General features: G+C 42.0%; 1 protein-coding gene across 1 annotated transcript; it reads left to right on the forward strand.

The window, feature by feature from the left end:
- The first annotated feature begins 8,305 nt into the window (after positions 1–8,305).
- On the forward strand, positions 8,306–23,720 carry Eloc (elongin C). Its single transcript, XM_048358890.1, has 4 exons — positions 8,306–8,468; positions 18,557–18,608; positions 19,654–19,797; positions 23,295–23,720. Exons 2-4 carry the CDS (start codon positions 18,605–18,607, stop codon positions 23,483–23,485), a joined length of 339 nt encoding a protein of 112 aa, XP_048214847.1. The 5' UTR covers positions 8,306–8,468; positions 18,557–18,604; the 3' UTR covers positions 23,486–23,720.
- The last annotated feature ends 1,661 nt before the right edge of the window (positions 23,721–25,381 follow it).

Genomic DNA, 25,381 nt, shown 5'->3' on the forward strand with positions numbered 1-25,381 from the left:
GTCTCTGCCTTATGTTACCCCTATCCCTCTTTTTTTTCTCCTCCCTTTAGGCAATTTGTCAGATGGTGATTGACTTGTCTAAAAAGGCAAAACCTTTCTCTGGGCAGTAGCCTCAGGGTGTGGGCTGGTTTGGGACATTAGGACATTTCTCCTTTTTCTCTTCCCTCACTCTCATATAACCTGCCTTCTAGACCCCCCAGTCCACAAAGGACAGTCTGTGATCTGTGTACAAAACCAAATCAGGAACTGGGTGCTAGTGGCTCACACCTATAATCCTAGCTTCTCAAAAATCCTAGCTTCTTCTTCCACCTGAGGATTATAGTTCGAAGCCAGCCCAAGAAAGAAAATCCATGACTCTAATCTCCAATTAACCACCAAAGAGCCAGAAGTAGTGCTGTGTGGATAGAGCTAGCCTTGAGCACAAGTGCTGAGGGACAGCACCCAGGCCCTGAGTTCAAGCCTGCAGACCGGGGCATGCGCGCGCACACACACACACACACACAGACACAGAGTCAGGAGGGATCTCTCAAATATTCCCCACATAAATGTGAAGAAATATCACCCAGTTAGTCATGTGCTATTTCCCCTACTCTTCGGGGAGATACATGGCAAGATTGAGAAGAGAAATTTCTTAATTTTTTATTGTTGTTATAAAGTTGATGTATAGAAGGGCTCCAGTCACATAAATCAGATCATGAGTGAAGGACTTGTCTCTCCCTCTAGGCCCATTCTTTTTATGTATCCAAAGATGGAATATGAGGGATTGACCCCCACCCTATTGCCCCAGGCTCATAGAGACACCTCAGGTATATTCGAACCTGCTTTGATATTCAGGCAGGGCAATTCACCTAGGACCAGCTGTAAACAGTCCTTTGTGTGCCCAAGGAAAAGCCACCAACTTCCTAGACATAGAGGAGCTTTCAATAACCTCTGTCCCCTTGCTCAGACCCCTTGTAAGCCTGGCCCAAAATTCACCCCCTCAACAACCTCCAAAACCAGGAAGGTCTGGGAAAGTCTGTGCCCCTCGCTGTTCTTCAATAAACACAGTCCTTGCTGTTGAGAGTCTGGCCTATTCTTTTTCCGTTTTCCTCCATTTTCCTAATAAAAAGTATATTTCTTTGGGACCCTTCCCTCACTCTCAGTTTTTCCCTCCTCTCCCCACCCACAAATTGTATACAGTTCATTTTCAACAATGTCTAGTGAGTACCACTGCGGTGTTTCTTGTTTTGTTTTGTTTTGCCAGTCCTGGGGCTTGAACTCAGGGCTTGAGCATTGTCCCTGGCTTCTTTTTGCTCAAGGCTAGCACTCTACCACTTGAGCCACAGCACCACCTCTGGCCTTTTCTATATATGTGGTGCTGAGGACTCGAACCCAGGGCTTCATGTATATGAGGTGAGCACTTTACCACTAGGCCATATTCCCAGCTTACCGTTTGTCCCTCCATTTCTATCCCTTTCCTTGCCCTCCCAAGAGAAGCATGTGTTGATTTGGACAGGTGTCACTTCCAACAGCAAGGCTTGGTATCAGAGAAACCTGCTCTCAGAGTGCCATAGACTTCATTTCAGGCTAGAAGCCCTGAAACTTTATGAGAAGTATGTACTATCCAGTCCTGCCTTCCCCACTAGAAAGGTGTTGGCTGCCATAGCTCTCAGGTAGCTGAGTCATCCTTAATTACAACAGTTCTTTTTCCTTTTTTAATTAAAACTTGTATATTACCCATAAAAAGACATATTTAAGCCAAGTAACAAAGTAAGGTTAAACATATACAGATACATAACAGTAAGGTATTATCAATAACAATCAAATTTTAAAAATTCATTCAAATTAGAACTCAAAAAAATGTAGCTAAAAGTTGGAGGGGGGTGGGAATATGGCTTAGTGGTAGAGTGCTTGCCTAGCAAGAATGAAGCCCTGGGTTTGATTCCTCAGCACCACATAAGCAGAAAAAGCAGGAAGCTGCTCTGTGACTCAAGTGGCAGAGTGCTAGCCTTGAGCAAAAAGAAGCCAAGGACCGTGCTCAGGCTCTGAGTCTAAGCTCCAGGACTGGCAAAAAAACAAAACAAAACAAAAAAATACATTGGAGGTGCTAGGAATGTGGCTTAGGGATAGAGTGCTTGCCTAGCATGCATGAAGCCCTGGGTTCAATTCCTCAGTACCACAGGAACAGAAAAGGCCAGAAGTGGCACTGTGGCTCAAGTGGTATACCGAGCACTAGTCTTGAGTAAAAAGAAGCTCAGGGACAGTACCTAGGTCCTGAGTTCAAGCCCCAGGACTGGAAAAAAGATTGGAGTAATAAAAGTAACAAATGGCAAAGAAAATATAAGGATAAAAAAAGTCTTTGTAATCCAGGATCCAGTTCTTTACTAAGTTATCTATACAGTCTTGGCTGGTCTCCAAGATTGGGTGAGCACACCTCTATCCTTCCCATTGAGTTTTCCAGTTGAGAGGCCTAAGGCAGGTGCTTGCTTGGAGAAGAGCCTATTTATGCAGACACTGGTGGCTCAAGCTATTATACTAGCTAGTCAGGAGGCTGAGATCTGAGGATTACATTTTGAAGCCAGACCAGGTAGTCCAAAGACTCTTATCTCCAACTAACCCTCAGAAAACTGGAAGTGGAAGTGGTGCTGTGACTCAAAGTGGTAGAGTGCTAGCTTTGAGCAAAAGAGCTCAAAAAAAGTGCCCAGGCCTAGAGTTCAAGCCCCCCAACTGAAAAAAAAAAAAAAAAGAAAGAGCCTGTTTAAGTCAATCAAAATGTTATTCTGCTCCACATTCTACTAGTCTCCAATTTTGGGGTTCCCTTTATTGCTTGATGAAGGAGCCGGTACTCCAACTACACTTGATCACAGAAAAATAAGAGTGTGTGTGTGTGTGTGTGTGTGTGCGTGTATGTATCCATGCATGCACATGAATGCATGCTGGACCTAGGGCTTGAATTCAGAGCCTGGGTGCTGTTCCTAAACTTTTGTGCTCAGGGCTAGCCTCTACCACTTTGAGGCACAGATCCACTTCTATCTTTTTGGTGATTTATTGTAGATAAGAGTCTCTCCACCTTTCCTGCCAGGACAGGGGTCAAATCTCAATCCTTAAATCTCAGCCTTCAGAGTAGCTAGAATAACAGGCTGTGAGCCACTGGTGCCAGAAATGGCTCCAATAGATAACATTACACCCTCGGGTGTGATTATGTTCCCTATCTGCATGATATGGAGGGGTTTTTGTTGTTGTTTTGTCTTGTTGATTTTTGCTGGTCCTGGGCCTTGAACTCCACCTAAACTCTGTCCCTAAGCTCTTTTTGCTTAAGGCAGAAGTTCTACCAGTTGAGATACAGCACCATTTCCAGCTTTCTCTGTGATTAATTGGAAATATGAATCTCCTGAACTTTCTTCCTGCTTGTCTTTGAACCACAGTTCTCAGATCTCAGCCGTCTGAGTAGCTAGGATTATAGGTTTCAGCAGCCAGCACCTAGCAAGGATTTTTTTTTTTCATTTTTCTTTTGGCCTCTCCAGACCTATACATCTCCCAGTGGGGCCAAAGTGAAGTGTCTCGTTTCTGTGCCTTCCACTTCTCCTGGAGTATGAAGAAAGGTGCAGCCTGCCTGGAATCTGCCCACCTGTACCTACGTGACCATCAAATGTAGCTATTGGTGCCTATCTCACTCCCACCAAATATGATTCTGCCTAACCCCATTGTGCTTAGCTACAGTGTGAGATGACAGTCTCTAGAGGTCTTATTTTGCCTGTATTAAGGGAAGCACTGCCCATGACCTCTTTTTTTTCTGAAGAAATCAAACTAAGGTCTCAGCCTCTGATGCCTGCCTATCTTTCGACACCAGGGAGCATATCAAGTATGAGTCATAGTGCACATATTTTCCCATCAAGGCTGACAACCGAGTCTCCTACACCATAAAGTAATAATAGCTTAACAACATCAGGCCTCCCACTGAGCAATCAATAGCTTTCCCAGTGTTAAAAGGTAAGATTTTTCTGGGCCTGGGTAGCTCACACCTACAATCCTAGCTACTCTGGAAGCTGAGATCTGAGGATCCCAGTTCAAAGACAGCCTGGCAGGAGAAAGTCTATGACACTCTTATTTCCAGTAAACTAAGAAAAAAAATGAAAATGGCACTGTGGCTCAAGTGATAGTGTGCTACCCTTCAGCAAAAAGAAGCTCAGGGACCCCAGAACCAGCAAAAAAAAAAAAAAGGAAAAAAATCCATGATTTCCATACTGTTGTGCCAAGTCGTGAAACCACCACCAAGACCACCACCGAGACTCAGACATTCCGAAATGCAAAAGCAAGGCAAGGCTTTATTTAAGCGAGCTGCAACTCGGGCCTTGTCCTACCCACCGACACAGCGGAGGTTAGGAGGGAGCCTCGAACTGTGATTACACAGGGCTTATAAAGGCAAAGAACAAAGTAACAACAATCAGGTGTTCAAGCAAGCAAGATTAGGATACAGGTACAAATCTGATTGGCTCAGGGTTCGATTCTAAAATGGGGTTCATGTGGTAAAATGGGGTTCACGTGGTAAAATGGGGCCTGACTTCAAAGTCTGGCACTTCACACACATAAATGGTATAGATTTATAGACATACCTTTTTTTCCTGCCAGTCCTACAGCTTGAACTCAGGGCACTGTCCCTGAGCCTCTTTGTGCTCAAAGCTAGCACTCTACCACTTGAGCCACTGTGCCACTTGCAGCTTTTTCTGTTATGTGACGGTGAGGAATCGAACCTAAGGCTTCATGCATGCTAGGCAAGCACTCTACCACTAAGCCACATTCCCATCTCCTGATAGATTTTGTTGCTGTTGTTGTTGTTTTTTTGCCAGTCCTGGGTTTGGACTCAGGGCCTGAGCACTGTCCCTGGCTTCTTTTTGCTCAAGGCTAGCACTCTGCCACTTGAGCCACAGCACCACTTCTGGCCGTTTTCTATATATGTGGTGCTGGGGAATCGAACTCAGGGCTTCATGTGTGCAAGGCAAGCACCCTTGCCACTAGGCCATATTTCCAGCCCTGAGAGATTTTTTTTTTTTTGCCAGTCCTGGGGCTTGAACTCAGGGTCTGGGCACTGTTCCTGGGCAGCTCCTCTTCCTCCTCCTCCTCCCCCTCCACCACCTCCTCCTCCTCCTCCTCTTCCTCCTCCTTCTCCTCCTCCTCCTCCTCCCCCTCCCCCTCCCCTCCCCTCCCCTCCCCCTCCCCCTCCCCCTCCCCCTCCCCTCCCCTCCCCCTCCCCCTCCCCCTCCCCTCCCTCTCCCCCTTCCCCTCCTCTTTCTCCTCCTCCTTCTTCTTCCTTGCTCAAGGCCAGCACTCTATCACTTGAGCCACAGCGACACTTCTGGCTTTTTCTGTTTATATGATGCTGAGGAATAGAACCCAGGGCTTCATGCATGCTAGGCAAGCACTCTACCACTAAGCTACATTCCCAGCCCCTTAAATGATTTTAAAAGCAAAAATGCTAAGAGATCGTAACCTAGCTCAGAGTTCAAGCACCAATAATAGCAAAAATGTAGTGAAAGATAATAGCTAGCACTTCCACACAGGAGGCACTCGGGAAGACCAAGATGCAGTAGTATCAGAGACAGGAAATTATGGATTTTGTTTATGTATTTTTCTTTTTTTTTCTTTTTTGGCCAGTCCTGGGACTTGGACTCAGGGCCTGAGCACTGTCCCTGGCTTCTTTTTGCTCAAGGCTAGCACTCTGCCACTTGAGCCACAGCGCCACTTCTGGCCATTTTCTGTATATGTGGTGCTGGGGAATTGAACCCAGGGCATAATGTATACAAGGCAAGCACTCTTGCCACTAGGCCATATCCCCAGCCCCTGTTTATATATTTTTCAAGCAAGTTTCCTGGCCTTCCCTCTGATTGGTAGGGTCTCAGATTTAGTGTGTCCTTTGTCTAATTATTTTCTCATCTACCTGTTGTTGGATTGCTGCTGGAAAGGTTTCAGTTCATTTTGTCCTAGACCATAATTCCAGGCTTAACTGCTTTTACACTTTTTCATTATTTTGTTTTGTTTTGTTCTTGGCCAGTCCTGAGGGCTTGGAACTCAGGGCCTGAACACTGTCCCTGGCTTCTTTTTGCTCAAAGCTAGCACTCTACCTCTTGAGCCACAGCACCACTTCTGTTTTTTTCTGTGGTGCTAAGGAATCAAACCCAGGTCTTCATGCATGCTAGGCAAGCACTCTACTGCTAAGCCATATTCTCAGCCCAACTTTTTCATTATTTTGTATCTACCTGTCCTTCCCTAGTTTGTTGAGCCATAGGCTATAAATTCCCTGTGGATTCTTTCCACCCCCCCCCTCCCTTTTTAGCTTGTCCAGAGTCTAGAACACTGGGCCTATCCCTGAGGCGCTATCCCTGAGCCTCTTTGTGTTTAAATCTAGCTCTCTACCACTCATCCACAGCTCCAGTTCTTTTTTTTTTTTCTGATTAGCTTACTGGAGGTAAGCATATATTGGACTTTCCTGCTCCAGCTGGCTTGGAACTGTGATCCTCAGATCTCAGCCACCAGAGTAGCTAGGATTACATGCATGAGCTTTGTCAGTTCTTAACACATTGTTCTTTTTCCCTGGCTTCAGGCAGATTTTGGTTTTTAGTTTGACCTGATGTAATTGAGATGTATAAACCCTCGTTCTCTTGCTGCTTGCCTTTTCACTAATTTTTTTTTTTTTTTTTTTTTTTTTTTTTTTTTTTTTGCCAGTCCTGGGCCTTGGACTCAGGGCCTGAGCACTGTCCCTGGCTTCTTCTCGCTCAAGGCTAGCACTCTGTCACGTGAGCCACAGCGCCGCTTCTGGCCGTTTTTTCTGTATATGTGGTGCTGGGGAATCGAACCTAGGGCCTCGTGTATCCGAGGCAGGCACTCTTGCCACTAGGCTATATCCCCAGCCCCTTTTCACTAATTTAACAACCTATAATCCCATCATTCAGAAGGCTGGGTGGAGTAGGATTGGGAACTGGTGGCATTCAGCCTGGGGTACCCAGGAAGACTATCTGAAAACAAAACAAAGAAAAACGGTGGCAAAGTAATTAATTACTTCAACAACCCCTAGATTGTCTATTTTCTTTACTGGGTATGGTCACACAAGCATTCCTAAATTGAAGCTGGACGTTGGTGGTTCAAGTCCGTAATCCTAGCCATTCAAGAGGCTGCGATCTGAGGATCGTGTTTCAAAGCCAGCCCAGGCAGAAAATTCTGAGATTCTCTCTCTGTGTCTGTCTCTCTGTCACCCCCTCTCTGCCTCCCTTTTTTTTTTGGAGGGGGGGGGGTAGTGGGGTTCGAACCCAGGACGTTGCACTAGCTAGGCATGTGCTTTGCCACTAAGCTACATCCCAGCTCCTCTGTGAGATTCTTATCTCCAACTAAACACTAAAAAAGCCTGAAGGGAAGCTGTGGCTCCAGTGGTGTGCGTTAGCCTTGGAACACAAAAGCTCAGAGACGTCAGCGCACTGGCACTGAGTTCAAGCTCCACTTTGGCGCGCGCGCGCACACACACACGGATCTGGCCTCCACATTCTCATTACAGAAAAAACTGTAGAAAGTGAACTTAATTTACGTGATTCAGCCTTCCCTGGGAAGGTATCTGAATGTCTTACCACAGAAACACAAGGGAGAACGAACAGGCTGATCCAGAGAGGACGGAGTGAGAGTGGAATGCGAAGGACAGACCCAGGATTGAATAACGGAGGCAGACGCCTGCACTTTGAGTAAGCCTAGAATAGAATCTAGCGGAGCTGGGCAAACCCAGTGGGCAGAAGTGAGTGGAAGGTGGCTATTTTTTTTCTCCGATACACACTAACGAACACCAGGGCAAAAGGACATGAAGGCAAGCTCCAAGAGCGAGCCTGAGGTGCCCCCCAACGTAACAGTGCCGCTTTTTCACAGCGGTAGAGCCCGCTTCACTGAGCACGATCTGGTCAGCATAGAAACCACACTTGTCTCACTCTTGGTCGTCTTGAACTTCCAAGAGAACTTCTAAATCTTCTAAAACCTTAAAAGTGCAGCACGTGAAACCACAAGTCCCAAGATGCATCGCTCTAACGGGGCCACATACCTTCGGTACCCGCCAGAAAAAAAAAAAAAAAAAAAAAAAAAAAAAGGACAAATGCCAGGATGTAGAAATTGGATTAGACACTCCCTGCCCGTAAGGAAAGTAGAAGAGCTAGAACCTGATTGGTTTAAATTTGACGTCTCTCAGGTTGGTGGGTGTTACTGGAACAGGAAGGGCGGGTGCTCTACGCACTTCCGGTAGACGGAAGTGAGCCAGCACCCACCCACCGGGCCTCCTTAAATACCACTCTCCCGCGCGCCTCTGAAAGCGCCTGTGACCCGACGGAAGCAATTCCTTCTACTTGTTCCGGAACTCCCGGAGGCGAGCAGCTGGGGCTGGGGGGGGCGGCCCTGGTGAAGGGGCTGTGGCGGTACGCTGGGGTAGACCGCTGTGGTGGCTGCATCAGCGCTGGGATTGGCAAGTAAGTCTCGGAGTCCGGGCTGGAGCTGAGCTCCGGGTTGCGTGAGGGGCCGGAGAGGCTTTTGACTCGGTGCGTTCGCATCCCGCTTCGCACACTGGTTCCCGGTCGGGGCGGGTAAGGAACGGAAGCTCTTCGCTTCCCGGCCTCCTTGTTTGGGGGAGGGGAGGCCCGCCGGAGCTCTCCCCGCGCTGCTCGGTGGGCTCTAGAAGCGGTGGGAGGCCCGGGCTTGGGGGGAGGCGATCCCGGGCCTTCTGTCTTTGGGGTGAACGCAGAGAGGGTGGAGTTGTGGGGAGCATGGCAGCTCCCTCGCTTTCCTTTTTTCCCCCCTTTTTGCTCTCCTCGCGTACTCAGATTTGTTCATTTCTTGAGTCCCAGGAGAGGGCCCTTCGCTACATTCCTCTGCGGTATCCCGAAAAAAGTTTGCCTTTTGAGTAACTTGTTGGGCCATGTCTGCCTGTGACCTGGTGGGTTGGGGCTTTCGTGCATCATCTCTCATTCGTCTGAAAGTAGTTGTCTTAAGGTCAAGTACGGTGCCCACTGGGTTTCCCGTAAACAGAAATATCTTTAGTAATAACCCATCACTACTGAATTGAAGGGGATGGGGGGGGGGGTCATGTTGTACTAAATTTTTTCTTCTCTGTGGCTTTGAGTGGAGAAAGCAACCGGGATCTTTAGTAGTAAAACTTCGTTTTCAGATTGCCAAATTTGCTTCGGATCCCCAAATAACTATCATCTTTTCTGTTAAGAGACCTAAGACGACAAATATCTGACCTTGTTTGTATTATTATGCAGTATTTGAAGCATCACAATTCACAAGTGGGTTTCAATGGTGATGAAACCATTGTTGTCCGTTCCATGATGGATTTACCTTAAAAATGGCAGTTTTCACGATTAAAGTAGAATGTTGATTATGCTACGCAGTGGTCCTGTGGCCCCTGCCCCCATAGTTTGCCAAGGTCATTTTTTTAAAAAGATATACAATAACTAGTAGGCTAGGAATGTAGCTTACTTGTAGAGTGCTTGCCATAACATGCAAGAGTCCATGAATCTGATCTCCAGTAACTAGATAAACTCAAAAAAGTTGTCTTCTAAGAGTTACTCAAAATAGATTTTCTTGATGTGCAGACTTATTGTGCATGGAACCAGTTTCATTATTAGATGCTAATTTTGAAGTAACTAGGCAATCGTTTACACATGAAGCTATGTCTTATAGTTATCTAGTTAAGTACCAAAGTAATTGTTTAAATCTTACAAAGTGCTTGTGTGGCTTTTTGTGTTTTTTTTTCCAGTCATGTAAAATAAACAGGAAAATCTTTAGTTTTGCTCATGTATATATTAATACATTTCCCAAGTGGTTATTGCTGCATTATTAAAATCAGATAAAGACCATTCCATGATGCATGAAACTTTTTTTGTTTGGTTTTGTTTTTTTTTTGCCAGTCCTGGGGCCTGAGCACTGTCTCTGGCTTCTTTTTGCTCAGGGCTAGCACTCTACCACTTGAGCCACAGTGCCACTTTCGGCTTTTTCTATATATGTGGTGCTGAGGAATCAAACCTAGGGCTTCAAGTATAGAAGATGAGCACTTTACTACTTAGCCATATTCCCAGCCCCTGCATGAAACTTTTAAGTCTCAATGGTTTAGGAAAATGGTAGTGGTACTCAGGTATTTACCAAACATCCATTATGTGCTTTTGAAGCCTAGCCTCAAAATGGGTATGTGGGGTGGGATTTTGTGTAAGATACAGTTTCAGGTAATAAGTATGAGGAAAAGTAGGCCAGTCATAGTAATTAAGAGTCAGTAGAGGGGCTGGGGGTATGGCCTAGTGGCAAGAGTGTTTGTCTTGTATACATGAGGCCCTGGGTTCAATTCCCCAGCACCACATATACAGAAAATGGCCAGAAGTGGCGCTGTGGCTCAAGTGGCAGAGTGCTAGCCTTGAGCAAAAAGAAGCCAGGAACAGTGCTCAGGCCCTGAGTTCAAGCCCCAGGACTGGCAAAAAACAAAACAAGACAAAAATGTAGTGTGAGGCTGGGCACTGGGTGGCTCTATAATCCTAGCTACTCAGGAGGCTGAGATCTGAGGATTGTACTTTGAAGCCATCCTGGGCAGGAAAGTTGGTGAGACTCTTATCTCCAGTAAGCTACTCAGAAAAGTCTAGAAGTGGCCTTGTGGCGTTGAGTTAGAGAACTAGCCTTGAGCCAAAAGCTCAGGTACAGTGCCCAGGTCCTAAGTTCAAGCTCCATGACATGTACAACAATGACATTTGGAGAGCCTTTATTTTGTTTACAGACCTATCTTAACATCTACAATTATCTGCCACATGTAGTTGCATAATACATATACATACATTCATATCTTTGGTTTGGAAATAGTCATTGCCTTAATATTAGTGTTTTAATATAGTTCACTGTTAAGTAAGCACTGTCTTAAGTGCTTTGTGTATGAAATCATTTTTCATAATATTCCTGTGAAGTAAGTGCCATATTTTTCCCCTGTTTAATGGTATAGGAAACTAGGCACAGGAAGGTTAGGTCACATAAGAATTGGTGGTGGGGATAGGCGTTCTAAAGCCAATTGCTTTTAAGTACTACATTATATGGAGAGCTAGTGATATAAAATAGCCAAAGAAATGTTAGGTAAGAGATGGAACAGGAAGGTGTAGCAGAGGATGTGTACATATCCCAGTCATAAATATTCAAACCCATGTCTGAAGACATAGCTCAGTGTGGTAGAATATTTGCTTAACTTGCTCTGGATTGAGCCATGAGCTAAAAGAGAAACAAATCAAAACATTACATCTTGGTACCTGTCTCAACAACCTGTTTTCCGTATCAGTCATTCTCTTGTTTTATATGGTCCCAAGTTCTCAATCCCTGGCCTCTTTTCCTATATCATTGTCTCACTCCCGCCAAACTGGTCTCTTTGCTGTTCTCCATCCTTAAAAGGTTCTTCTCCCAAACACCAAGACTCACTCCCTCACTTTTCAGGTTTTTGTTAAGTATCAATCCTTTCCTCCCTATTCCTTACCTCCAGTGTCCTGCTTTATTTTTTTCCCCACAGCATTCCCCGTGTTGTTAAAATATGTTACGTTTATCTGCTTCGGTCACCTAAGACACTAGACATCCTATCCTATTAGTAAATATTTGTTGGATGAGTGAATTTGTTGTTTGTAACAACATTGAATTACTGTGTATCTCAAACTGTCTAACTTAGCTCATACTGTCTCCTTTGCCTGGATGATCCTCTCCTAATTTGGCCTGGTAAAAATACCTCCATCCATCAAGACCCACATCAGAAACTGTTCACCTAACATAACTCATTAGTGATGATTTATAGTCCCACATCTTTTTTGGGGGGAGGAGGTAGACAGACTCCTACTACCCCCCCTGTGTTAGCATGTACCTACCCAGCACCACTTCAGGCTTTTCCTGAGTACTTTATTGGCAATAACAGTCTCACAGCCTGCCTAGGCTGGCTTTGAACCATGATCCTCAAATATTAGTCTCCTGGGTAGTTAAAATCACAGGCATGAGCCACTTATGCCTGGCTAGATTACTTTTATAGTCCTAGGCAAAGGATGCCCATCTCCAGACTTCCTTTCTGGTTTTGTTGAATTTTTTGTTGTTGTTACTTTGTTTTTTCTTGGTATTGGGGAGTCTAACCCAGGGCCTTGTATATGGAAAAAAAGCAAGAGCTACCATTAGGGTACACCTTTGATGCCCGATAGTTTCTGAGATGTTAAGATAACTAAGCTCAACTTTTTTAATAGGGATAAACATTTTTTATTATAAAGTTGATGTACAGATGTAAAGTTGAGTTAGTTATATAAGTCAGGTAAAAAGTACATTTCCTTGGCTAGTTTATTTTTTGCTGGTCCTGGGGCTTGAACTCAGGGCCTGCATGGTGTCCTTGAACCTCTTTATACTTAAGGCTAGTGTTCTACCACTTTAGCCTCCAACTTTCATTTTTTATGTGGTACCAAGGAGTTTAACCCAGCACCTTATGGCTAAGCAAACACTCTACCAAGCTACATTCCCAGAAAATGGTATATTTTTCCTTTTGGACAATATCACCCATTCCCTTGCACTCCCAGTTTTTCCCTCCCATTCCCATCCACAAGTAGTAGAGTTCATTTTCAACCTAGGCATCCAGTAAGCCTATTGTTTTGTTTTGTTTTTTTTTACAGTCCTGGTGCTTGAACTCAGGGCCTAAACACTGTCCCTAGCTTTTTTTTTGGTCAAGGCTAGCACTCTACCACTTGAGCCAGAGTGCCACTTTTGGTGTTTTTCTATATATATGGTGCTGAAGAATCAAACCCAGGGCTTCATGTATACAAGGCCAGCACTTTACCCTTAGGCCATATTCCCAGCCCCCTGTTTGTTTTTTTAAACTATTCAACTAATAAGAGTTAGGAAATACATCTTTTCTTGCTGGGTGCCAGGAGTTCATGTCTGTAATCCTAGCTAATCAGAGTACTCCAGAGGCTGAGATAAGGAACATCTCCATTTGAGGCTAGAAAAATGTCCCTAGATTTTTCCAAAATGACTAGCAGAAAGCAAGGTGAGGCTTAACTGGTAGAGTATAAGGCTAGAAAGTGTAAGCTCTTGAGTTCACACCTCAGCACTGGCAAAAAAAAAAAAAAAAGATTAAAGCTTTTTATAATACCAGTAATAATCTTTAGAAAATACAATAGGAAAACAAATTCAGTTCATTAAAATAAAAAACAAATAAAAAAACCAGTGGAGGGGGGCACTGGTGGCTCTCTCTTGTAATCCTAGCTACTCAGGAGGCTGAGATCTGAGGATCATAGTTCAAAGCCAAGCCTGGGCAGGGAAGTCTGAGACTTTTTTTCCAGTCCTTGGGCTTGAACTCAGGGCCTGAGCTGCTTTTGCTCAAGGCTAGCACTCTACCACTTGAGCCCTACTTCCTGCTTTTTTGAGTGTAGTTTGAGATAAGTCTCATGGACTTTCCTGTCTGGGCTGGTTTTGAAATGAGATCCTCAGATCTTAGCCTCCTGAGTAGCTAGGATTATAGGCATGAGCCACCATTTCCTGGCTTTGAAACTTAAAATTAGGTGGAAAATTCTTTTTTTTTTTTTTTTTTTTGCCAGTCCTGGGCCTTGGACTCAGGGCCTGAGCACTGTCCCTGGCTTCTTCCCGCTCAAGGCTAGCACTCTGCCACTTGAGCCACAGCGCCGCTTCTGGCCGTTTTCTGTATATGTGGTGCTGGGGAATCGAACCTAGGGCCTCGTGTATCCGAGGCAGGCACTCTTGCCACTAGGCTATATCCCCAGCCCGAAAATTCTTTTAAAAAAAAAAAAAAATATATATATATATATATATATATATATATATATATAAATCACTGGAGAAAAATTTAACTCTTCATGTTTGTTGATTTGCTCTTTTTCTGTTAGTAGTATTAGGAAACGCGCCCCCCCCCCCATCATTTCTGTTGTATGTATACAAGGTGGCATTGATTTACTGTATTGAGTGTGTGGAGAAACTGTTGCTACCCCAAAGGGTTTTAATGGTGTGACTTTGCATGGTTGCTCAGCTACTACCAGCTAGTTAGACAAATATCCTATGTATTTTTTTTCTGTGGAGATTAGATAGAAAAGTTGATACTTGGGCTGGGGATATGGCCTAGTGGAAAGAGTGCTTGCCTCGTATACATGAGGCCCTGGGTTCAATTCCCCAGCACCACATATACAGAAAATGGCCAGAAGGGGCACTGTGGCTCAAGTGGCAGAGTGCTAGCCTTGAGCAAAAAGAAGCCAGGGACAGTGCTCAGGCCCTGAATCTAAGCCCCAGGACTGGCAAAAAAAAAAAGAAAAGTTGATACTTGACATATTTATGTTTTAAGACTTTCTAGCATTTTTCTTAAATTCAAAAACATGATTATACAACAAAAGAAAGTAGTAATGGCTTTGAATTTTAATTGCCTAATATAAAATGACATGCTGTTTTTTTATATTTAGAGACCTATTTAAGAATTTATATCGGCTGCTTCTAAAAGTACAAAGTAAATTCATTGGAGCCAGTTTTTTTTTTAATTCATAGAATGCAATAATCCAGTAGAATACTGTGAAGTCAGTTCCACTCAGGCTTAAACCTTGATACCATCACTTAAGTTATAGAAAGCTTGAATAAGCAAAAGCCTCTTTCCATGTTTTCAGACCTCTAAGATAGTAATTATTATTCCTCTGTGGGTGGGAGGGCTTTTCATTTATGGCACTGGAGATTTAACCCAGGTCCTTGAACATGCAGGGTATTTCACCACCGTAACTCTAGTCTGAGGGAACTATTGTTGAAATAAGGCACTGTCTTAGGCATCTAGTGCTTTTTAAGTATTAGCCTAATTGTTGGTTATTTTGGTTGGTTACTTTGCTATCTTGTTTTTTCTCTAGTTCAAAAGTTAAGAAATAATTTCTCACTTTAGAAAAAACTCTCCATTTTTTAGGAATACTATAGATTAAAGGTGTCTACTCCGGTTTCTTCCCTGGAACAAATCACTCAGCCTTAACTTCTCAGTGATACTTTGTTTCTTAGTATATTGAAGGAGTTAGATTATTTCCCAACTAATATAAAACATTACAGATTATTTTCTTTATCCTCTTGTTAAGATTAGAGTTAAAATATTGGTCAAGACCAGCCATACCACTCCTAGGCATCTATCCTAAACAGCAAACCCCAAGATATCAAAAAGACATTTGTACTTCCATGTTTATTGTGGCACAATTCACAATAGCCAAAATATGGAAACAACCCAGATGCCCCTCCACAGACGAATGGATCCAAAAAATATGGCACTTATACACAATGGAATACTACATAGCGATTAGGAATGGTGAAATACTGTTATTCGCAGGGAAATGGTCAGAACTGGAACAAATAATGTTGAGCGAGACAAGCCTAGAACACAGAAAACAAAGGGACATGATCTCCCTGATATATGACTGTTAAGAAAGGGAGACGGGGGCTGGAGATATAGCCTAGTGGCAAGAGTGCCTGCCTCGGATACACGAGGCCCTAGGTTCGATTCCCCAGCACCACATATACCGAAAACGGCCAGAAGCGGCGCTGTGGCTCAAGTGGCAGAGTGCTAGCCTTGAGCGGGAAGAAGCCAGGGACAGTGCTCAGGCCCTGAGTCCAAGGCCCAGGACTGGCCAAAAAAAAAAAAAAAAAAAGAAAGGGAGACAGTAGAGACCAAGTCTGTGAAACCAAAAACTGCTTGTCAAATAGTATTCCCCACAGGATTGGGGCAGCGACCCAACAGTATGTAACTAAAACCAAACAATTACTCAACATATAAAGGTCAAATTGACCTCTCAGGGGAATACAATAGCTCAAAAGCTATGTATTTCTGTTCAATTAATAAATAAATTAAATTTAAAAAATTGGTCAAGAATTTGTTAGAGAACATTTCAAGAATGATGTAAATAATGTCCCCTTTTTAAACATATAACTTTATTATTATTAAGGTTCTTTAAAGAAATGCTGTGATGTTAAAATACAAGTTACTGTAAAAAAAAAAACCCTTTTCTTATATGACTTACTTGTTTATTGTTTTTGGTAAAACTGCTGTTTGAATTTTAGAGCCTCAAACTTCCCAGGCTGATTCTGTCACTTAAGCCACACCTCCAACTTGTTCTGGTACTGAAGCATGAACTCAGGGCCTCTTGCTTTTTTGTTGTTGTTGTTCAGGAAAAGTACTCTACCACTGTTCAACTTCCAGGTTTTTGTGGGGGTGTTTTATAACTAGAGATGGGTCTCTTTGCTTTTTTTCCCCCTGGCTTTGAACTTTAATCCTTCTATCTCAAACTCCTGATGAACTAGTATTACAGGTGTGAGTCAGCAGGCTTCTGCCCTTTGCTGATTATTTTGGAAATAGTCTAGCTGACTTTTCTGCCCACATTGGCCTTAACCTGCCATCTTCCACATCTCATCCTTAAATCAGATACTGGCATGAGCCATTGACACCTGGCTTGAATTATTTTATTTTGTAAAATTTTAAAATTTTCTGAAAATCACAACCTTTTATCATTTTGTTATTAAATTCAGGACTTTTGTGGCCTACATATACAGAAGGAATGAAAGAATAATAACTAGAGGTCACTTTTTTGTTTTACAAGGCTGGTGCTCTACAGCTGGAGCCATAGCACATTTACATGCAGCAGTGCACAGAATATTAATCTAAGATGTGCACATGAGCTTCAGTGTTGAGTTCTTTTTGGGGTGCATGATTGATGGGATCATGGACAAGATTGAACTTAGTCTTCAACTCTACTCCATCTGTTGTTATCACAGTTTCATAAGCCTTTATCCCAAGTATTTGTGCCAGTAGTCAGCTGGCTAATACAGATTGTCCAGGCCCAGCCCAGAGCTGGTGGTCCACATCTGTTAATCCCTAACTACACAGAAGACAGCAATCTGAGGATCATGGTTTGAAGTCAACCAAGGTAGAAAAAGTCCATGAGACGCTTACCTCCAAATAACCAGCAAAAAGCTGGAAGTGGAGCTGTGGCTCAAGGGGTAGGACACTAGCCTTAAGCAAAGAAGCTCAAGGACAGTGCCCCGGTACTGAGATCCAAACCCCAGGAATAGCACCATTAAAAAAAAAAAAAAAACAGGGCTGGGGATATAGCCTAGTGGCAAGAGTGCCTGCCTCGGATACACGAGGCCCTAGGTTCGATTCCCCAGCACCACATATACAGAAAACGGCCAGAAGCGGCGCTGTGGCTCAAGTGGCGGAGTGCTAGCCTTGAGCGGGAAGAAGCCAGGGACAGTGCTCAGGCCCTGAGTCCAAGGCCCAGGACTGGCAAAAAAAAACAAAACATCAATACCCAGTATGACTAAGCAAGACTTGGAATTCTTAAGAACTTAGACACCACCTCCCAAAAATTAAGGACAAAAGTCAGTCAAATTCTTTATTGGTAATATCTCAGTTTTCCTCAGATTTCAGATTTCTCAACAGGCCTATGTCCACCTTCCCCCCAAAATAAAAGTTTTAGGACATCTTAGTGCCACGATTTTTTCTTTTTTTTTTTTTTTTTTTGGCCAGTCCTGGGCCTTGGACTCAGGGCCTGAGCACTGTCCCTGGCTTCTTCCAGCTCAAGGCTAGCACTCTGCCACTTGAGCCACAGTGCCGCTTCTGGCCGTTTTCTGTATATGTGGTGCTGGGGAATCGAACCTAGGGCCTCGTGTATCCGAGGCAGGCACTCTTGCCACTAGGCTATATCCCCAGCCCACGATTTTTTCTTGATAATAGTTATTATTGTCTGCATTTTAATGGGCTGCACTTGTGTTTACATGTCTTTTCTTAACACTTTATGCCCATTTCATTTGATAACATTAAAAAAAATTTGTGCTGCAGAAGAAATTGGACTCTAGCCTTCCACATGTAGGCACTCTTAACAACTGAGCAAACATGGTATTTTGAGATAGGGACTAAACTATATTACCTCATGCTGATTTTGAACTATGTAAAAACAAGCTGGCTTCAACTCAGTCCACTACCTGCCTCTTCCACTTACTACAATTACAGGAATTAACCACAATATCTGTCATTTGTTGTTTTTGTTTTTATATGTTGATACTGAGGCCTGGGCACTGTACCTAAGATTTTGTGTTCAAATTTAGCATGCTACCAGTTGAGCCACAGTTGCACTTACAGGGTTTTTATTGGCGGTTAAATTAGAGTGAAGAGTCATGGACTTTTCTGCTGGAGCTGGCTTAAGTCTCCATAGCTAGGATTGATTATAGGCATGAACCACTGGCACCTGGTGTCACTTTTTTTTTAAGCCTATTTGTGATTTTAAATATTTTCTATAGTTGAGAAGCCCTGACCAAGTTCATAGAGCATTTTGTTATTGTTGGTTCCTATTTTATTTATAATTGGCAACTCTTGATAAAGGAGGGAGATGTACTCCTTACCTAACTTATGTAACTGCAATCCCTCTGTACATCACCTTTATAGTAACAAAGAGGAGGGCGAGTCCTTCAGCTATTAATACCAAATAACATAAGTAACTGAAAAATGTCAAAATTCAACGTTATTCTTAACCTGGTGTTATTACATTTTCAGGAATCCACTAAAGTTCCTGTGGAACCAAAGTAAGAGTATAAGAACATAATGGGTAAGTTATGCAAAGATAATTTTGTGTTTTTAACTAGTAGAAGCTGGTTATTCTTCTCAACCATAGGCTTTCAAAGTCATTAAATGGAAGAAAATGGTTAAACTGAAATTACTGTTTATGTGAATCAAGTTTGGTTACTGTGTATTCCTAAAAGGCAGATCAGTAACGGTATTGTGTCAAGTGTAATAGTTTTGAACCTTAAGAAACTAAGACCTAAGACTTCGCAATGAGCATGTAATATGATTTTGAAAAGAATTATGAGTTTATTACAGCAATTGGTAAGAACTTAATCTTCATTCTTTTAGCCACATGTAGGGTGGGTCATGCCTGTAATTCTGTTACGAAAGCTAAGATCTAAGGATTGCAGTTAAAAGCTAATCAGGGCAGATTCTTATCATGAAAAAGCTGAAAATAGAGCTGTGGTTCAAGTGGTAGAGTGCCATCCTTGAGCAAAAAAGCTAAGAGACAATTTGACTTCCACAAAAAAGAGTTGACAACTGCTAAAAACCTATAAGCTTGAATAATGTGTTCCAACTGAATTAATTACATTCAAGAAATACATGAAAAAAATTATAAAAGGATTGTGTTGAGTAATCAGTTGTGGATAAAGCTAGCACAGAGTAACATTTGTTTTGGTGCCTGTACTGGGGCTTGAACTCAGGCTTCACACACTTACCTTTGCCCACTAAAAGGTGGTGTTCTATCATTTGAACCACACCTACTTTTGTGGCCTTTTACTAATTAGAGGTAGGTCTCTTTGTCTGCCTGGGCTGATTTCAAATCCTGATCCTTGGCCTTCTGAGTAGTAAGGATTATAGGCATGAGCCACCATCACCCAGCCTGTAGAGTCCTGGGGCTTGAATTTAGGGCCTAGGTGCTGTCCCTGAGGTTTTGTTAGTGCTCTTATCTGAGCTACAGCTTCACTTATGACTTTTATGCCTAGCTAATTGGAGATAAGAGTATTACATACTTCCCTGCCTAAACTGGCCTTCAATCATGATTCTCAGATCACAATCTCCAAAATCATACCACTACTTTTTTTCAGATGGAGAGGAGAAAACCTACGGTGGCTGTGAAGGCCCTGATGCCATGTATGTCAAGTTAATATCTTCTGATGGTCACGAATTTATTGTAAAAAGAGAACATGCACTAACATCAGGAACAATAAAAGCCATGTTGAGTGGCCCAGGTAAGTACAGTTTTCTTTCATATATCTTTTAATGCTTATTATGAGTTGAATCAAATGAAAACATTTTTTAAAGAGAATGTAAGCAGGTGAGCACACATCTATAATCCCAGCTACTTGGGAAGCCAAGACTAGGGGATTGCTTGAGTTCAGGAGTTCCCGGCTAGCCTAGGCACCAGAGACTGTTTCTAAAAGGTAAGATGTACAACTACTGTGGAAGCAAAAGATAGAATAAATGTTTCAGGCCAGAGCAGGTCTGACCCAGTTTCAAAAACAAGCTGGGATTTGGATATCCATCCTATAATCCTAGTTATTCTGGGGGGTAAAGGTAGAAGGATCATGATGAAGACTACCTCAAACACTGAAAGCAAAGGTCAAAACTACTACTTTATTCTTTGGGGGGTGGGGGGGGTGGATCTGAAGCTTGAATTCTGGACCTGGGTTCTGTCCATGAACTCTGGCTCAAGGCTAGTGCTCAATCACTTTGAGCCACAGTACCACTTGAGGGTTTCTGGTGGTTAATTGGAGACAGATATCAACTCCTTAGTAGCTAGGATTACAGGCATGAGCCACTGTTGCCGGGCTTCTTTGTTCTTTATCTTATCACAAAAACTTACAGGTATAGAATTAAAGTTATGTAGTAGCATTCTGTGCAATCATCACCTTTGGTCTCAAAACATCTCTTGCTTTAAAAGGAAACCCCCAGTTCATTGTCACTACCTGTTTTCTATGACTATTATTTAGCAACACTGGTCTGCTTTCTGATTTGCCTGCTCTGGACATTTCTCACACACACACACACACACACACACACACACACGTTTCATATCAGATCTTTGCACATTTGTTCATGTGTGTATGTCAGTACTGGGGCTTGAAACCTGCCTAGGCACTGTTCCTGAGCTCTTTTGCCACAGCTTTTGGTGGGTTATTAGAGATAAGAGTTTCATGGACTTTTCCTGCCCAGGCTGGCTTTGAACAATGATCCTCAGATCTCAGTCTCCTAAGTAGCTAGGATTGGTGAGCCACCAGCACCTGGCCATGTGTGATCTTTTTATTTTTGCTTTTTTTCCAGTTTGCACAGTTGTTTGAGGGTCCATCCATATGGTAGCTTGTGCAGTATGCCTACGTTTTTGGTGGATAAACAATACTCTTGTATGAATACACTGTATTTTGTTTATCTGTTCTCCTGAACTGAAGAGGACCATTCTGAAGTTTATATATAGGCCTTTGTTTAAATATCTACTTTTAGTTAGGCGTGTGTGTATACACATATGTACATACATGTACAAGTGCTTGGTCTTATGGTAATTCTTTAAGATTTGGACGAACTGCCGAACAGGCTAAAACATTCCTACTAGTAGTGACCTAGGATTTCTGTTTTTATACATCTTGGTCAATATTTGGAATTGTCTGGTTTTTAGAAATTTTTTTTCCCCAGTTATAGGAGTTTGAACTGAGGGCCTTAAACTTAGTAGGCTGGCACTTGAGCCATGTCTCTAGCTCTGCTTTTTGTTTTTTAAATGTTGTGATCAGCCATCTCATAATTACTGAAAGCAATGAATTTGTTAGGTGCTTGTGGTTTACCTCTTTAATCCCAGGATGGGCACGCACGTGCGCGCACGCACACACACACACACACACACACACACACACACACAAAAAAAAAACAGTTCATTGTATTTTCTTCATTCTTTATGTGCCAGACTTTGTTGGCACTTCCTTTATTGAGAATGTGTTGTTTCTGCCTATTTTGAAAGAGTCTTGCATTGCAGACTTAATCTGCTCCCAGTCATGGGGCTTGAACTCAAGGCCTGGGCACTATCCCTGAGCTCTTTTTGGACAAGGTTAGCACTCTACCCCTTGGAGCCACAGCACCACTTCTGGTTATTTGGTGGCTAATTGGAGATAAGAATCTCACAGACTTTGCTTCCAGGGCTGGCTTTGAATCGTGATCCTTAGATCTCAGCCTCCTAAATAGCTAGGATTGAAGGTATGAGCCACCAGTGCCTGGCTTTCTTTTTTAATGATAGCTTTCCTATTGGGGACAATGAAGTGATCTCATTATGGTTTTGATTTGATTACATATTAATGTCAGCATCTATATGATCAGTGTCTTGCTGCTGTTTCTGTTTTGATTGTGATCTGAAGCTTTTATGTTGCCATTCAAACATGAAAGATTTGATTAAAATACTGTTGAGTTTACTTGCCGTTTATTCAGTCATCTTTATAGGGTTGGGGTTTTTACTTTTAGCTGTCATGGGACTTGAACTCTGGGCCTGGGTTCTGTCCCTTAGCCTTTGTTCTCAAGGCTAGCACTTGAACCACAACTCCACTTCTGGGGTGTGTGTGTTTTCGATTGGAGGTAAGAATTTTCATGGACATTCGCCTCCTGAGTAACTCAGGTTACAGGTGTGAGCCACCTGTACCCAGCATGATTTGTTTTATTTAGGGGTTTCTTTTTTAGTTATTTTTTTTTTTAGGTAGAGCCTTACTTTATGCCCAAGTTAATCCCAGGTTGTGCTACTCATGCTTCTTCCTGTCACTAGAGATAACAGGTACATACTGTTATACTAGCCATTGTACTTCCTGATACCAAGGGTAGTAGGAATGCTATTGGTTGAGATGAAATTTTGCGTATTTTTTTGCCTAAGCTGGCTTTGAATTGCAATCCCCCATCTCTTCCTTTCAAGTAGCTGAGATTCTAGGCTTGAGTGACTGCACTAGGTACGCAAATACTGTCTGTAAGTGTTACTTATACTCAGAAATCAGGGGAAATTTTTCTTTTCTTTGATTGGTTAAGGAGCTTGAACTTGGGGCCTTGGTATCTCAGCTTTTTTGCTTAAGTTTAGTGCCCTACTATGTTTCACTTTGTTACCTTTTTCTTTTTTCTTTTTTTTTTTTTGCCAGTCCTGGGGCTTGGAACTCAGGGCCTGAGCACTGACCTTGGCTTCTTTTTGCCCAAGGCTAGCACTCTACCACTGGAGTCACAGTGCCACTTCTGGCTTTTTCTGTTCATATGGTGTTGGGGAATCAGCACAGGGCTTCATGTATGCAAAGCAGGCACTCTACCACTAGGCCATATTCCCAGCCCTTGTTATTCTTTTAACATGTATTTGGTTGGGATTCCTAAAATAAAATGTCCCACAGACCAGAGGTTTGAGTAAAAAAAAACCTTTGTCTCGTGATCCTGGGTTGTAGAAGCGGAAGTTTAGGTTTGGCCGAGGTGATTTCTTAGGTGTCTCTCTCCTTGTCTTGTAAGTGGTGGTGATCTTTTCCCTGTGCTTCCCATGGTCTTTACTTTGTGCCACTCTTCATCTAATCTCTTATGAGGACACCAGTTATTTTGGATTGTTTTCAAGAGCTCTTGTTTTAAGTACCTATCTCTATATAGTCACATTCTGAAGTTCTGTGGGTTAAGACAGCCAGGTTGAAAATTGGGAGAGAGGGAAGGGAGGCATTATTCACCCCATAACATACACAATCATTTTGTTTTGCAGGTCAGTTTGCTGAGAATGAAACCAATGAGGTCAATTTTAGAGAGATCCCTTCACATGTGCTATCAAAAGTGTGCATGTATTTTACCTACAAGGTTCGCTACACTAACAGCTCCACCGAGATTCCTGAATTCCCAATTGCACCTGAAATTGCACTGGAACTGCTGATGGCTGCAAACTTCCTAGATTGTTAAATAAAATAAATTATAATAAACTGTTAATTTTTTCAGTATTTAATACCTGTAGTTCAGTTAGTAATTTTTTCACATTTAGCATGTTGCCTGTATGCAATTGAACTATAAAAAAGTTAATTGCAAAGCAGATTATCTTCTGTTCTTTTGCATAGCAATCAGAGTTGAAATTTGTTTGCTATATTGACAAGTTAAGGACGTTTTCACAAACTAAGAAATAAACAAATATGGCAATTCATAGGTCGTTTTGCTTTATCCTTTGGATGTGACTTTTAAAATAGAACAATCATGATATAATAAATACTGAATGTAGGCATAAATGAACATGTCCTACAGATAAATAATGGGGCTAAGTATTTTTATGTTTTTAGTGTTTTTTAAAATATTTTGATCTTATAGCTGCTTCTTATAGCATTACTAGAGTTATGCAAATAATTACATGGAAAACTTGTTTATAAGTTAGCCAAATCATTGATTTTTATAACTCAAAGGATTAAGAGTTGAAATTTCTTATGTGTTTTTTGATAAATCGCAGTATTGTTTTAAGTGTATCTTGTGTTTTGTTTATTGCTACAACTCAAGGTCTTTATTTAAGAACAATTTTGGAAGTTACTAGGTACAAGTTTTACAGTAGTAACTGAACTATAGCCAGATGGTCAACAAGTAAACTACATAAGTAAAGAGTTTGTTTGTTTTGGGCAACTCCAAGTATTGTACTTATGTTGATTCTAAAGCTTCCTTTCTTGAGATTACACTTGTTTAAATGTATTTTAAAATACATCTGAGCTTTATCTAGATCTTAAGAGCTAGACTTTTCTGAACTACTCTAGTCTTCCTCCATCTAGTTGGATTGTCTTAAGAATCTTACCATGCACCATAATATATGAATTATCTATGAAAATGTTTCAATAAATATACTTCAATCAGTGGGTTTTCTTAAATAAAAATCAAGGAAGTTAATCAGCTTTTATTAAGTAGATGAAAACATTTGAAAAGTATAATAGTATCTTTGCTTAGGCATTGGAAAAGTATTGGAGCTGGATTTAGTGTGCTTAGAACAAAACCATCATAATGAAGTCTATAAACTCAGTCCAGTTTCCTTTCTTAATAAGACTAGCTTGATATAGACCCGTTTTTCTGCCAAAACTATAAATGAGTAACTTTTCTCTTAGAAAGCCAAAACATTCTTTGTACCTTATTAAAAGTGGTTAAGTTCGAGAGGCCAGTGGTTCATGCCTGTAATAGTCAAGCTGTTTAGGAGACTAAGATCAGAAGACCTTGGTTTGATACCAGCTGGGCAGGAAAGTCTGAGTCTCAGCTCCAATTAATCATCACAGAAGCCAGAAATGGAGCCTTAGCTCAAGTGCTAAAGCACGCTAGCCTTGAACAAAAGCTCAGGAACAGGGCTTAGGCCCTTAGTTCAAGAATTGGTACTGGCCCAAACAAGGTAGTTAAACATTACTCTTTCATGCCCTTTAAGACATATATATGCTTTAGTGTAAAAGATTATTAAACACAAGAACTATGTTCTGTGGCTAGGAACATATAGTTAATTGGCAGGTAGATTGCTTCCTAAATATTTAGGAAGTTGTTGGTTCAGTTTGTATACTAAGTGGACAGACAGGCAAAGCCAGTTCACTTTTCAGATGTGTAAATATCAACATTTTTTCCTCCACAGAACATACTACCACAACCTTTTGTTCAATTTATTCTTTATAAGAAAAAATCCTTGTTTAATATTTCATTTTTGTACTGTAGGCTATGTGTTTTAGAATGTTTATTTTTCCTACAGTTAGTAGCCTTGTGAAGGTGCTTGTTAAGGAATAGTATTATATGCAGTAAATTCAGTTCATTCCTTAGAGAAATATGTGTAAACATCTTGCTCTGTGTGTTTGCCAT

Source organism: Perognathus longimembris, chromosome 12, assembly GCF_023159225.1.
Source record: "Perognathus longimembris pacificus isolate PPM17 chromosome 12, ASM2315922v1, whole genome shotgun sequence".
Classification (NCBI taxonomy): domain Eukaryota; kingdom Metazoa; phylum Chordata; class Mammalia; order Rodentia; family Heteromyidae; genus Perognathus; species Perognathus longimembris.

What these genes read in the sequence shown, in the direction of transcription:
- Eloc (XM_048358890.1), top strand. An exon ending in AGCCATGTTGAGTGGCCCAG is followed by an intron (nt 19,798 to 23,294) that starts GTAAGTACAGTT and finishes TTTGTTTTGCAG; the next exon opens with GTCAGTTTGCTGAGAATGAA.